The sequence below is a fragment of the Haliotis cracherodii genome, unplaced genomic scaffold (genome assembly GCF_022045235.1).
Source record: "Haliotis cracherodii isolate W230 unplaced genomic scaffold, xgHalCrac1.p SCAF_3, whole genome shotgun sequence".
Classification (NCBI taxonomy): domain Eukaryota; kingdom Metazoa; phylum Mollusca; class Gastropoda; order Lepetellida; family Haliotidae; genus Haliotis; species Haliotis cracherodii.
The window spans coordinates 68,568,234-68,582,654 of NW_027266286.1; the positions used below are offsets into that span (position 1 = coordinate 68,568,234).

The following is a 14,421-nucleotide window of genomic DNA, read 5'->3' on the forward strand; positions in this document are numbered from 1 at the left end:
TTTACCTTCCGGGTCATGGTAAAACTTAGGGGACGTAACTGTGGTCTCGGGCCTGTGTATTTGTGACCTAACCTTGCACCCTGTGGCTATCTCACTGCCGGGAAGCATGATAGATTTAGTGGTTCATCCAATGCAATTACAGCTACAGACCGTTTTGTGAAAATTTGAATGGAGATAGAATATTTGAAATGAAGGATAAATGCTGACCTTTAGAATTTCGTTGGGTGCAAGTACTGAGTCTACTAAGCTACCATGACTTGGAGTCAAAAGACGTTTATCAACGTATGTCAAATACGTCTTTAAAAGCAGAGGTTGTGGGAAGCTAATTATTCATCTATTCATAATCAAACTTTATGTGAAGTTGGAATTTTCAAGTGTGTGATATATTTCAAAGTTTGAATACCTGCCCTAATAATTTCAAAGTCTGATTACTTTCTACAATAAAACAGAGTGAAAGCTGATGATATACGCTCTTTGGTTTTCTGGCCTATAACACATGAATGAACACAGGGAAATCATTCCATCCCTGCCCATATTACTTTTAAAAGGAACTCTTCCATCTAAGTTTATCTCGTGTGTGTATATGTGTGTGTTTGGGAGTGTTTGGGAGAGAAAGTTCACGTCACATTTTATGCTATTTCGTAACTGGCCCAAACACTAAACAATGATAAAATGCATGAACATTTTCTAAAGAGTGGTCAAATCTCAGCTTTCGAACACCACATGTTGACAGGATATACTTATCCATCACACGAATACCTGATGAAACCACTATCTCCGCAGGAACATGGATGTGGTGGTAGTTTATGACAGGCACTAGGGGCTTCAACCGTCAATCTATGACCCATGTATGACCCCCTTCCTGCCAAGCATTACCCACACCCACCCACCAAACCACAGCACCAGAGATGAACATTCATCTGGCGTCAGAGCACAATTATTCGTCATTCTTTGCTATCTACAGTGGCATGCCAATTCATACTGATTAATATCGCCTTTGCTGACTAACCTGTTACTTATCATTTGAACAGCAAAATACCAGTCTGGGTCCACCAGCTCGACTTCCAAGTAAACGCTGTCAACAACGGTCACTGAAAGTATCGAGCCGAAACACACCCATCGGCCTTCAACTGGGGGTCAAATCATGGGAAGTTCGAGTCAATATCATGCACACATTTTGGATCAAAACAAATTACCAACACAATACAATGTGCAATCTTGCATTTAAGCTATCACAAGTCACTCCAAACATATCTGGAACAGACTCAACAACCCATTCAAACGGGGGACTATATTCTCCTATTTACCTTCCGGGTCATGGTAAAACTTAGGGGACGTAACTGTGGTCTCGGGCCTAGTCTATCTTAGAGCGAATCTGCTCCTTGACCATTCATATTGCGCTGGACTCTTGAAAAAACAGAAAACAAACCAATTGGATTTGGTTTAGAGTGGGCTTTCTCTTGAGAACGTGCCGTTGTATTGGTGGAGCGCTGCTCAACTGTATAAGCTCTTAATTCTATCGGCATTGCATGAGTGAATTGAGGCACGTGCCACAGTTTTATTTGGACATGCACACGGCTGTAATTATAAGCCAGGTGGACGTTTAGAGGCCATAATGATAGTACGATACTAAATGGGACTTCATGCATTTTCGGACAGAAACAGTCTACTTGCTTTGTTCAACATGTGTATAGGTTTATTGGCAGGCCTTCGAGGTTCCTAACCTTTGTGGGCAATGATTCCAAAGTGACAATCACTATGCAGGACACTGAAAAGTAAGTAGGGAAACTAGCTCATACAATCTTGAATTTGATTGTACTTGAAGAAAATATAACCAAAGATATTTTTACAATATAAACCACAGCTTTATTTGTACTCGTTGAGAAATAGACAGAATGGATGGATGCAGCATGGTGAGTGCAATCGACAAATATGATATCAAATGTCCAGCACTTGATGTGAATATGATGATCCTTGAATCTTTTAACCGTGGTGTCCGCCTCCATGACCACCACCTCCATGACCGCCTCCTCCGTGACCACCTCCTCCGTGGCCACCACCTCCGTGTCCTCCTCCTCCTCCTCCGTGGCCACCACCTCCGTGTCCTCCTCCTCCTCCTCCTCCATGGCCACCACCTCCGTGTCCTCCTCCTCCTCCTCCTCCATGGCCACCACCTCCGTGACCTCCACCACCGTGACCGCCGCCTCCGTGACCACCACCACCACCACCGTGGCCGCCACCTCCATGGCCTCCGCCTCCGTGGCCTCCGCCTCCATGGCCGCCACCACCACCACCATGGCCACCAAGGGCGGAGCCAAGGAAGACTGTGAAGAATGTACAGAAACATTAATACATAAGTGGTCATATATGACAGGATACACACACACACAAAATCCGTCCACCATTCCTGATACAGTTTAGACCATGGTAGAAACTATCCTATTCATTACGTTGTCAGCAAATCGAAAAGCCACTTAAAACTCAGCAAGAGCTAATAAAGTTGATTATTACAAAGTTTAAGATTGCGAATTCTCATCAGATAAGGCACACTTACCCAAGACTACAACAACTGCAACGTTAAGAAGGCGCATCCTGTCAGTTACGTTGTTTATCCACGAGAGAATAAACAATTTGAATGTCGCTTTTGGGATTCACACCGCCTTATATACATGTGGTACAGGAAATCAGGATGTTGAATGTAAATGCCCACATTGGAAGATTTTAGTAAATAAAATTCCAATGAGACTTTTTACAACTTTAGAGCGTGAAGAATGAATCTCTATTTTGTAATATCACATGTGACAGTGTCACCTGCCTCTCTGTATTAGGCATATCTTCCTGCATAATTATTAAATGCAAACTGTGTATTTGTGACCTAACCTGGCACCCTGTGGCTATCTCACTGCCGGGAAGCATGATAGATTTAGTGGTTCATCCAATGCAATTACAGCTACAGACCGTTTTGTGAAAAACTTGAATGGAGATAGAATATTTGAAATGAAGGTTAAATGCTGACCTTTAGAATGTCATTGGGTGCAAGTACTGAGTCTACTGAGCTACCATGACTTGGAGTCAAAGGACGTTTATCAACGTATGTCAAATACGTCTTTAAAAGCAGAGGTTGTGGGAAGCTAATTATTCATCTATTCATAATCAAACTTTATGTGAAGTTGGATTTTTCAAGTGTGTGATATATTTCAAAGTTTGAATACCTGCCCTAATAATTTCAAAGTCTCAATACTTTCTGCAATAAAACAGGGTGAAAGCTGATGATATACGCTCTTTGGTTTTCTGGCCTATAACACATGAATGAACACAGGGAAATCATGCCATCCCTGCCCATATTACTTTTAAAAGGAACTCTTCCATCTAAGTTTATCTCGTGTGTGTATATGTGTGTGTTTGGGAGTGTTTGGGAGTGTTTGGGAGAGAAAGTTCACGTCACATTTTATGCTATTTCGTAACTAGCCCAAACACTAAACAATGGTGAAATGCATGAACATTTTCTAAAGAGTGGTCAAATCTCAGCTTTCGAACACCACATGTGGACAGGATATACTTATCCATCACACGAATACCTGATGAAACCACTATCTCCGCAGGAACATGGATGTGGTGGTAGTTTATGACAGGCACTAGGGGCTTCAACCGTCAATCTATGACCCATGTATGACCCCCTTCCTGCCAAGCATTACCCACACCCACCCACCAAACAACAGCACCAGAGATGAACATTCATCTGGCGTCAGAGCACAATTATTCGTCATTCTTTGCTATCTACAGTGGCATGCCTATTCATACTGATTAATATCGCCCTTGCTGACTAACCTGTTACTTATCATTTGAACAGCAAAATACCAGTCTGGGTCCACCAGCTCGACTTCCAAGTAAACGCTGTCAACAACGGTCACTGAAAGTATCGAGCCGAAACACACCCATCGGCCTTCAACTGGGGGTCAAATCATGGGAAGTTCGAGTCAATATCATGCACACATTTTGGATCAAAACAAATTACCAACACAATACAATGTCCAATCTTGCATTTAAGCTATCACAAATCACTCCAAACATATCTGGAACAGACTCAACAACCCATTCAAACGGGGGACTATATTCTCCTATTTACCTTCCGGGTCATGGTAAAACTTAGGGGACGTAACTGTGGTCTCGGGCCTAGTCTATCTTAGAGCGAATCTGCTCCTTGACCATTCATATTGCGCTGGACTCTTGATGAAACAGAAAACAAACCAATTGGATTTGGTTTAGAGTGGGCTTTCTCTTGAGAACGTGCCGTTGTATTGGTGGATCGCTGCTCAACTGTATAAGCTCTTAATTCTATCGGCATTGCATGAGTGCATTGAGGCACGTGCCACAGTTTTATTTGGACATGCACACGGCTGTAATTATAAGCCAGGTGGACGTTTAGAGGCCATAATGATAGTACGATACTAAATGGGACTTCATGCATTTTCGGACAGAAAAAGTCTACTTGATTGTTCAACATGTGTATAGGTTTATTGGCAGGCCTTCGAGGTTCCTTACCTTTGTGGGCAATGATTCCAAAGTGACAATCACTATGCAGGACACTGAAAAGTAAGTAGGGAAACTAGCTCTTACAATCTTGAATTTGATTGTACTTGAAGAAAATATAACCAAAGATATTTTTACAATATAAACCACAGCTTTATTTGTACTCGTTGAGAAATAGACAGAATGGATGGATGCAGCATGGTGAGTGCAATCGACAAGTATGATATCAAATGTCCAGCACTTGATGTGAATATGATGATCCTTGAATCTTTTAACCGTGGTGTCCGCCTCCATGACCACCACCTCCATGACCACCTCCTCCGTGACCACCTCCTCCGTGGCCACCACCTCCGTGTCCTCCTCCTCCTCCTCCATGGCCACCACCTCCGTGTCCTCCTCCTCCATGGCCACCACCTCCGTGACCTCCACCACCGTGACTGCCGCCTCCGTGACCTCCACCACCACCACCACCACCGTGGCCGCCACCTCCATGGTCTCCGCCTCCGTGGCCTCCGCCTCCATGGCCGCCACCACCACCACCATGGCCACCAAGGGCGGAGCCAAGGAAGACTGTGAAGAATGTACAGAAACAACAATACATAAGTGGTCATATATGACAGGATACACACACACACACACACAAAATCCGTCCACCATTCCTGATACAGTTTAGACCATGGTAGAAACTATCCTATTCATTACGTTGTCAGCAAATCGAAAAGCCACTTAAAACTCAGCAAGAGCTAATAAAGTTGATTATTACAAAGTTTAAGATTGCGAATTCTCATCAGATAAGGCACACTTACCCAAGACTACAACAACTGCAACGTTAAGAAGGCGCATCCTGTCAGTTACGTTGTTTATCCACGAGAGAATAAACAATTTGAATGTCGCTTTTGGGATTCACACCGCCTTATATACATGTGGTACAGGAAATCAGGATGTTGAATGTAAATACCCACATTGGACGATTTTAGTAAATAAAATTCCAATGAGACTTTTTACAACTTTAGAGCGTGAAGAAGGAATCTCTATTTTGTAATATCACATGTGACAGTGTCACCTGCCTCTCTGTATTAGGCATATCTTCCTGCATAATTATTAAATGCAAACTGTGTATTTGTGACCTAACCTGGCACCCTGTGGCTATCTCACTGCCGGGAAGCATGATAGATTTAGTGGTTCATCCAATGCAATTACAGCTACAGACCGTTTTGTGAAAAACTTGAATGGAGATAGAATATTTGAAATGAAGGATAAATGCTGACCTTTAGAATTTCGTTGGGTGCAAGTACTGAGTCTACTGAGCTACCATGACTTGGAGTCAAAGGACGTTTATCAACGTATGTCAAATACGTCTTTAAAAGCAGAGGTTGTGGGAAGCTAATTATTCATCTATTCATAATCAAACTTTATGTGAAGTTGGATTTTTCAAGTGTGTGATATATTTCAAAGTTTGAATACCTGCCCTAATAATTTCAAAGTCTCATTACTTTCTACAATAAAACAGGGTGAAAGCTGATGATATACGCTCTTTGGTTTTCTGGCACATAAAACACATGAATGAACACAGGGAAATCATGCCATCCCTGCCTATATTACTTTTCAAAGGAACTCTTCCCTCTAAGTTTATCTCGTGTGTGTATATGTGTGTGTTTGGGAGTGTTTGGGAGAGAAAGTTCACGTCACATTTTATGCTATTTCGTAACTAGCCCAAACACTAAACAATGATGAAATGCATGAACATATTCTAAAGAGTGGTAAAATCTCAGCTTTCGAACACCACATGTGGACAGGATATACTTATCCATCACACGAATACCTGATGAAACCACTATCTCCGCAGGAACATGGATGTGGTGGTAGTTTATGACAGGCACTAGGGGCTTCAACCGTCAATCTATGACCCATGTATGACCCCCTTCCTGCCAAGCATTACCCACACCCACCCACCAAACTACAGCACCAGAGATGAACATTCATCTGGCGTCAGAGCACAATTATTCGTCATTCTTTGCTATCTACAGTGGCATGCCAATTCATACTGATTAATATCGCCCTTGCTGACTAACCTGTTACTTATCATTTGAACAGCAAAATACCAGTCTGGGTCCACCAGCTCGACTTCCAAGTAAACGCTGTCAACAACGGTCACTGAAAGTATCGAGCCGAAACACACCCATCGGCCTTCAACTGGGGGTCAAATCATGGGAAGTTCGAGTCAATATCATGCACACATTTTGGATCAAAACAAATTACCAACACAATACAATGTCCAATCTTGCATTTAAGCTATCACAAGTCACTCCAAACATATCTGGAACAGACTCAACAACCCATTCAAACAGGGGACTATATTCTCCTATTTACCTTCCGGGTCATGGTAAAACTTAGGGGACGTAACTGTGGTCTCGGGCCTAGTCTATCTTAGAGCGAATCTGCTCCTTGACCATTCATATTGCGCTGGTCTCTTGATGAAACAGAAAACAAACCAATTGGATTTGGTTTAGAGTGGGCTTTCTCTTGAGAACGTGCCGTTGTATTGGTGGAGCGCTGCTCAACTGTATAAGCTCTTAATTCTATCGTCATTGCATGAGTGCATTGAGGCACGTGCCACAGTTTTATTTGGACATGCACACGGCTGTAATTATAAGCCCCGTAGCACTGTATAACACAAAGCCCTATCTATACTACATTTATCCTGCTTGACCTGCCCTGCCCTGCCCTGCCCTGCCCTGCCCTGCCCTGCCCTGCCCTGCCCTGCCCTGCCCTGCACCATACCACTGTGTGACACAAAGTCTTATCTATACTACCTTTATCCTGCCTGCCTGCCTGTGGCAGGCTACCTGCCATACACCTGTACTACTTAACTACTACCATGCTCGGGACAACTGTAACCTAGTCAGGCATGGGGACAATGTTTATGGCCCTTTACTGATGTCACCCTTTGTCATATTGGTAAAATATTGCCACAGACGGCGTAAAACCATGCACATTGACTCACGACTACACATTACTAAACCACTACATTACTATACGGGTATACAAGTTGTTGTCGTATAAGGAAGTGAGGCATCTTGTGTTCTATAAGTAACATCCCTTGAAGTAACATACAGGGAATGTGTGTTGTCTTGTGTCAAGTAAGTGGTGTGTTGATTGCAGAACGGAAGACCTCTAGGATGTCTTGTGTTATATAAATGTTATGTGCAGTTGTGGTATATATGACCTGTGTTGTGTCTTGTATTATACAAGTGAATTATCTAATAATAAATGTAGATGTGTTGTGTCTTATGTTTTATAGGTAAGCTATCAAACAGCGATTTACACGACCTGCGATATGTCTTGTGTTTTTACATGACCTGTCTGGTGGTGGTATACAGGACCTATGTTGTGTCTTGTGTGATATAAGTTACATAACTAGTTGTTGTATAGAGTACCTCTGTTGTGTCTTGTAAGTGACATGTGTAGTTGTATAGAGGAGTCCTATCTTGTGTTAAACGAGTGTGTGTGTGTGTGTATGTGTGTGCGTGCGTGCGTGCGTGCATGCGAGCGTGCGTGCGTGCGTGCGTGCGTGTGTGTGTGTGTGTGTATGTGTGAGTTGAGTTTAACGCCGCTTTTAACAGTATTCCAGTTACATCACAGCGTGTCAGTGAGGAGGAAAGCCCAAAGTGATGCAGGGTTCAGACGTTTACCACTTCGGTGAAACTCACGAGCATGGGTATGTTGCTGACAAACCTAGAAACATGATCGGGGAGAATCGGGATTCGAACCCACAATCATAGGTTTCTGGCGTGGTTTTCAGAGAATCGCGCGCCTTAGTCGAGTGGGCCACCTGTGCCTCCTAATCAACGAGTGACCTGTCTAGTTGTAGTATAGAAGACCGCTGTTATGTCTTGCGTTGTGATAGTTGTAATAGTAGAAGTTTTAGTAGAAGTAGTAGTAGTAGTAGTAGTAGTAGTAGTAGTAGTGATTATGAATGATCTTATGCAATGTATGATTATTTACGGTGCAATTTATTCAACGTTAGTTTTCAGCAAGTAAACATGTCTGCTCCGGAACTCCCACTCCGTATTTGCAGTTTGTGGACTTGTAGTATTCAGAATCATGCATACATTCATTTAGTACGTGTTCCTGACTACAACAGAGTGACAAAGGACCAATTCATAATGTAACCGACGTTTTCTAAAGAACCGTCTGTGTTTGTTTCTCTGAAAGATGAAGTGAGACACTTTCTTCACTACAACACATGTTTTGTCACGTCATCCAGCACACCAAGTAAACATTTTCTTCTCAATATTCCTTGATGCAATTGTTGTTTTTTTGTTTTTAAACAAAAAAACATCTCAGACCTCCACCACTGAGCCCCCTTTGCTATCTTTGCACACCTATGTGGGTGATCAAGTGGGGTGATCATTTTGGTAATTTTGGTATTTCAATCAAGAGGAGAAATGTAAAAAAAAAAAATACATAGAGGAAATTTGTTTTCCTTGTCCAATAACGATGATAACTTGAATTTGTCTCATCTCGTGATCTGACAAAGTTAATATGTTCATGAGTGGCATAGCCGCAAGTCAAAATATCAGTTTTAGTAAACCGCAAGATGAGATAAATATTTCACCTGACCAAAGAAATACATGTCTTATTCATATTATATTTTCTTTGTGATCTTCATGACCTGACTCAGAAAACCATAGTGCCAATGAGGCACACTGATGTAGGTGTGACAAAACGTGATATTTCACCTGATTCTAATTACCTTATTTATTTCACTCTAGCAAAAGTATGTTTTCAGCATTGTCAAGCTAAACACAGTATTTCATGATTAAATACATAATACAAATATCAAAACCTGTTTCATTAAAACAAGAGTGAATTTCCGTGTGATATTGATAAAAAGAACTGTAGCACACACTCATTAAATTGATGCATCTGTTGTTTTTACACAGAATATACTGCTTGACAGTATACTGCTACCAGATGAATTGATACCTATAGGATTCATCTAAAGTAGCATGTAATGTTATTCACCGTGATTCATTTTCCTAAACTTTCTCTATTTCACAAGAATGTTGTTTTCTGAAGAAGCAACAGTTTGAGAGAAGGTGAATATGCATTGTTGATAAAAGAAAATGTTATAGAAGTAGAAATATTATCACAATATTATTGAATTGTTTATTTCAGGTTTTGAGTCAAGAGACCAAACACAATGAATATCTATAAGTCTTCAGAGTCCACTCTGTTTATTTCCTTTCTCCATGGAGAAGATATATGCTGAAACTGAAACCATTTCCGGTGATGGATATCTGGTCACAATGTGCTTCTGTGTCACATTTGTCTTAAATAAGGACGAGGAAGTGAAAAGCCTTATTCACTCACTCAGCAGATGTGTTTCCTGTCACATTTCTCTTAAATAGGACGAGGAAGTGAAAAGCCATATTCACTCACTCAACAGATGTGCTTCCTGTCACATTTCTCTTAAATAAGGACGAGGAAGTGAAAAGCCTTATTCACTCACTCAGCAGATGTGTTTCCTGTCACATTTCTCTTAAATAGGACGAGGAAGTGAAAAGCCTTATTCACTCACTCAACAGATGTGCTTCCTGTAATATTTTTCTTAAATAAGGACGAGGAAGTGAAAAGCCTTATTCACTCACTCAGCAGATGTGTTTCCTGTCACATTTCTCTTAAATAGGACGAGGAAGTGAAAAGCCTTATTCACTCACTCAGCAGATGTGCTTCCTGTCACATTTCTCTTAAATAGGACGAGGAAGTGAAAAGCCTTATTCACTCACTCAGCAGATGTGCTTCCTGTCACATTTCTCTTAAATAAGGACGAGGAAGTGAAAAGCCTTATTCACTCACTCAGCAGATGTGTTTCCTGTCACATTTCTCTTAAATAGGACGAGGAAGTGAAAAGCCTTATTCACTCACTCAACAGATGTGCTTCCTGTAATATTTTTCTTAAATAAGGACGAGGAAGTGAAAAGCCTTATTCACTCACTCAACAGATGTGTTTCCTGTCACATTTCTCTTAAATAGGACGAGGAAGTGAAAAGCCTTATTCACTCACTTAACAGATGTGCTTCCTGTCACATTTCTCTTAAATAGGACGAGGAAGTGAAAAGCCTTATTCACTCACTCAGCAGATGTGCTTCCTGTCACATTTCTCTTAAATAAGGACGAGGAAGTGAAAAGCCTTATTCACTCACTTAACAGATGTGCTTCCTGTCACATTTCTCTTAAATAGGACGAGGAAGTGAAAAGCCATATTCACTCACTCAACAGATGTGCTTCCTGTCACGTTTCTCTTAAATAGGACGAGGAAGTGAAAAGCCTTATTCACTCACTCAGCAGATGTGTTTCCTGTCACATTTCTCTTAAATAAGGACGAGGAAGTGAAAAGCCATATTCACTCACTCAACAACATGGCCAATATTCATCAGACTACTGATGTTTGAATAAAACTGTTGTACCATTTGTTTACAAGCAGGGAAAGTATTTTCTCCTGGAATTTAATTAGAGGCTTTTGACTGACAAAGACAGCCGGGACATGTTAATTTTTAATATCAGACATTAACAAATATCCGACCATAACATAAATCAGAATTAATTGTTTGAACCAACACACATTTTATATGCCCGATCTAGATATAAGAATTGATTCGAATCACTTGGTTCCCAGATTGTCCAGCCTAGAATAATAGTGATTCCTTAAATGTATTGTCCGGTTTTGGAAACAGCAAAAATAACAATGTTTTGGGGTGATATATCAGACAGTTTCTTCCCGATCCACTTTGATATTTTATTACTGACTGAACACACTGTAGGGACATTAGTAATTCTCCAAGATGAAATTTCATTCCATTTGTGTACAATTTGACGGTGGTTTGTTCATAGGTAACATGAAACAGCATTTACATGTTTGCTGGAATATAATGTTATCAAATTTTGGTGATACCTGAAAAAGAACTAAGCAACATATTGTAGGGTAACGGATGCTGGTCACACTATGTGTTATAGGGTAAAGGATACTGGTCACAATATATGTTACAGGGTAACGGATGCTGGTCACACTATGGGTCATAGGGTAAAGGATACTGGTCACAATCTATGTTACAGGGTAACGGATGCTGGTCACACTATGTGTTATAGGGTACAGGATACTGGTCACAATCTATGTTACAGGGTAACGGATGCTGGTCACACTATGTGTTATAGGGTAAAGGATGATGGTCACACTATGGGTCATAGGGTAACGGATGCTGGTCACACTTTATGCTAATGAGTAACGGATGCTGGTCACAATTTATGTTATAGATTAATGGATGCTGGCCACAATTTATGTTATAGGGTAATGGATGCTGGTCACAATTTATGTTATAGGGTAACGGATGCTGGTCACAATTTATGTTATCAGCTAAGTGATGCTCAATTGATTTCTGCTCACAATATATGTCATAGGGTAACGGATACTGGTCACAATATATGTTATAGGGTAATGGATGCTGGTCACAATATATGTTATAGGGTAGCGGATACTGGTCACAATATATGTCATAAGGTAACGGATGCTGGTCACAATCTATGTTATAGAGTAACGTATGCTGGTCACAATTTATGTTATAGGGTAACGGATGCTGGTCACAATCTATGTTATAGAGTAACGGATGCTGGTCACAATTTATGTTATAGAGTAACGGATGCTGCTCACAATATATATGTTATAGGGTAACGGAGGCTGGTCACACTATGTGTCATAGGGTAAAGAATGCTGGTCACAATATATGTCATTGGGTAACGAATGCTGGTCACAATATATGTTATAGAGTAACAGATGCTGGTCTCCATAAATGTTATGGAGTAATGGATGCTGGCCACAATATATGTCATAAGGTAACGGATGCTGGTCACAATATATGTTATAGGGTAACGGATGCTGGTCACAATATATGTTATAGAGTAACGGATGCTGGTCACAATATATGTTATAGGGTAATGGATGCTGCTCACAATATATGTTATATGGTAACGGATGCTGTATCGCTAAGACGTTCTCCTGGACGCCTGTAGGCCCATCCACGACCATCAGACCTGTTCAGACTAAACCTGGACTCATCAGTATACTGTACCAGTCTTGTATTCTGAACCTCAGATGCTGTCTACACCAAGCTAGGCGTGGCTGACAGTGACGTAGGATCAATCTTGGGCGTATCAACAACTTGCGTACGGTTCTGCCACTAACTGGGCTCAACCAAGGAACTGCCTGAGCTGTCAATGTGGCAGTTTGGTATCGATTCCGTAGATGCACCAACCGAATACGGCTGTCTGCTGGACGTGACGCCACTTGTTTCAACATAACGTATCTACATGCTGTTGATATCGTCAACAAAGGGATCAAACTGTGTTTTGATTAACCTTAAATTTTATGGCAGCTTCGTTTTGTCCCATTTCCCCGCTATTGCATTCCCAAAGTGTTTTTATGAACACCTGGTGTCTGAACAATCATTGTGTGCTATTCACGTGAACAAGAAACACGTGTGTGAGTATCATGCCCCCAACAAACATGCAAATATTAATATTGTGCCCCGTGTATAATGCACATGCACATTGTGTATCACGACCTTAAAGTCGAGGAGATATCTTCATGAACATTTCTTACAACATAAATTATTTCATTTCAGAATAACTTTATTTTTATTGAACTGTATGTGAAGCACAGTTACATTTTTCCCTCAGTATATATTAGGAAAGACAACGACAAGTGAAAATTTATGCATGTGTGACGGATGCATGGGGGTCAGGATACGCTCATCTTTTCCCTTACTTCATCACTTTTTGATAGTGATTCATAAACACATGTTCATGAACAATCGACCCTGCTTTAAGCAGAGATTTCATAAGAATATGGAATGGGCTTTGTCGCTTTTATTATTATTCACCAAGGACAAAAGACCGATGCTTCTCAAGAACTGACAGAGAAATTAATCGACCCAGTGTACTATTTGGGAGGAGACATTCGCGAACACGCAGTTGACAGTTTACTTCGGTTTACAGGTACCCGCTGGTCCCTGCACAGACATGTCTTGCAGGCTCGGTTCTCGGTGTATACAGAGTCGATCCGGAAAAGCTGTCTGTGTAAAAGGTAAGAGCCATCCAGATATCTTTTGTCTGGTTTCCAAGTACTATTTTACTTAAGGGTTGGTGTGGGAAAGATAAGATTTTCGAGAATCTAGCCATGTATAGACATTGTATAAAATATCTGTCGAGTTTACCTGGATTTCCATTTTCCTGAATATGAATTGAAACAATTTTAGAAATTGTTTTTGAATATGATGGTGATGGCCCAAAATCGTTTTTCTCCTTTTAGGACAAATATTTGCACGCCTAGAAAAAGAAACAATAGCTGCCAAGAAATATTTCCAATCCACAAATAGAAAGTTTAGACTGTAAGATAACGAAAGTATCTATTGAATTAACCTTGTTTTCCAACTTTCCTAAATTATATTTGAGATTTCAGAAATTGTGTTGGGATATGACGAGACTGATTATTTTATATGTTTATGTAAAGCAGTTTTTGAAAAGGCAATTATTTCTTCATGAAACAAATGTGCTTTAGAATGTAAACATAAATAGTACTTCTTCACTAGCTGTGGTGAAACAAATCTCAATAAACATATTTCCAGATAGGGAGAAGTTCTATCCTTCGAGATCTCAACAGCAGAAACGAGATCAGAAGAGAAAATCTGGAGACAACATACTCAATGAAGCCTGCAGGGAGGGTGATCTTAGCCGAGGGCAACACATCTTAACTGAAGGTCATGTTGACATCAACAGTAGAGAGAGGGAATACGGGAGGACACCAGTGATGTTGGCAGCACGTGCTGGACACAG

The 14,421-nt window shown here is 40.9% G+C and overlaps 2 protein-coding genes across 2 annotated transcripts; both read right to left on the bottom strand.

The window, feature by feature from the left end:
• Positions 1-1,793: 1,793 nt before the first annotated feature.
• Positions 1,794-2,297, bottom strand: LOC139474774 (uncharacterized). Its single transcript, XM_071257900.1, has 2 exons — positions 2,175-2,297; positions 1,794-2,135 (listed from the first exon to the last, which is right to left on the bottom strand). The coding sequence occupies exons 1-2, from the start codon at positions 2,295-2,297 to the stop codon at positions 1,794-1,796; spliced, it is 465 nt and encodes a 154-aa protein (XP_071114001.1).
• Positions 2,298-4,497: 2,200 nt separating this feature from the next.
• Positions 4,498-5,073, bottom strand: LOC139475658 (uncharacterized). The gene has a single exon (XM_071258846.1). It carries the CDS (start codon positions 5,071-5,073, stop codon positions 4,498-4,500), a length of 576 nt encoding a protein of 191 aa, XP_071114947.1.
• Positions 5,074-14,421: the final 9,348 nt, after the last annotated feature.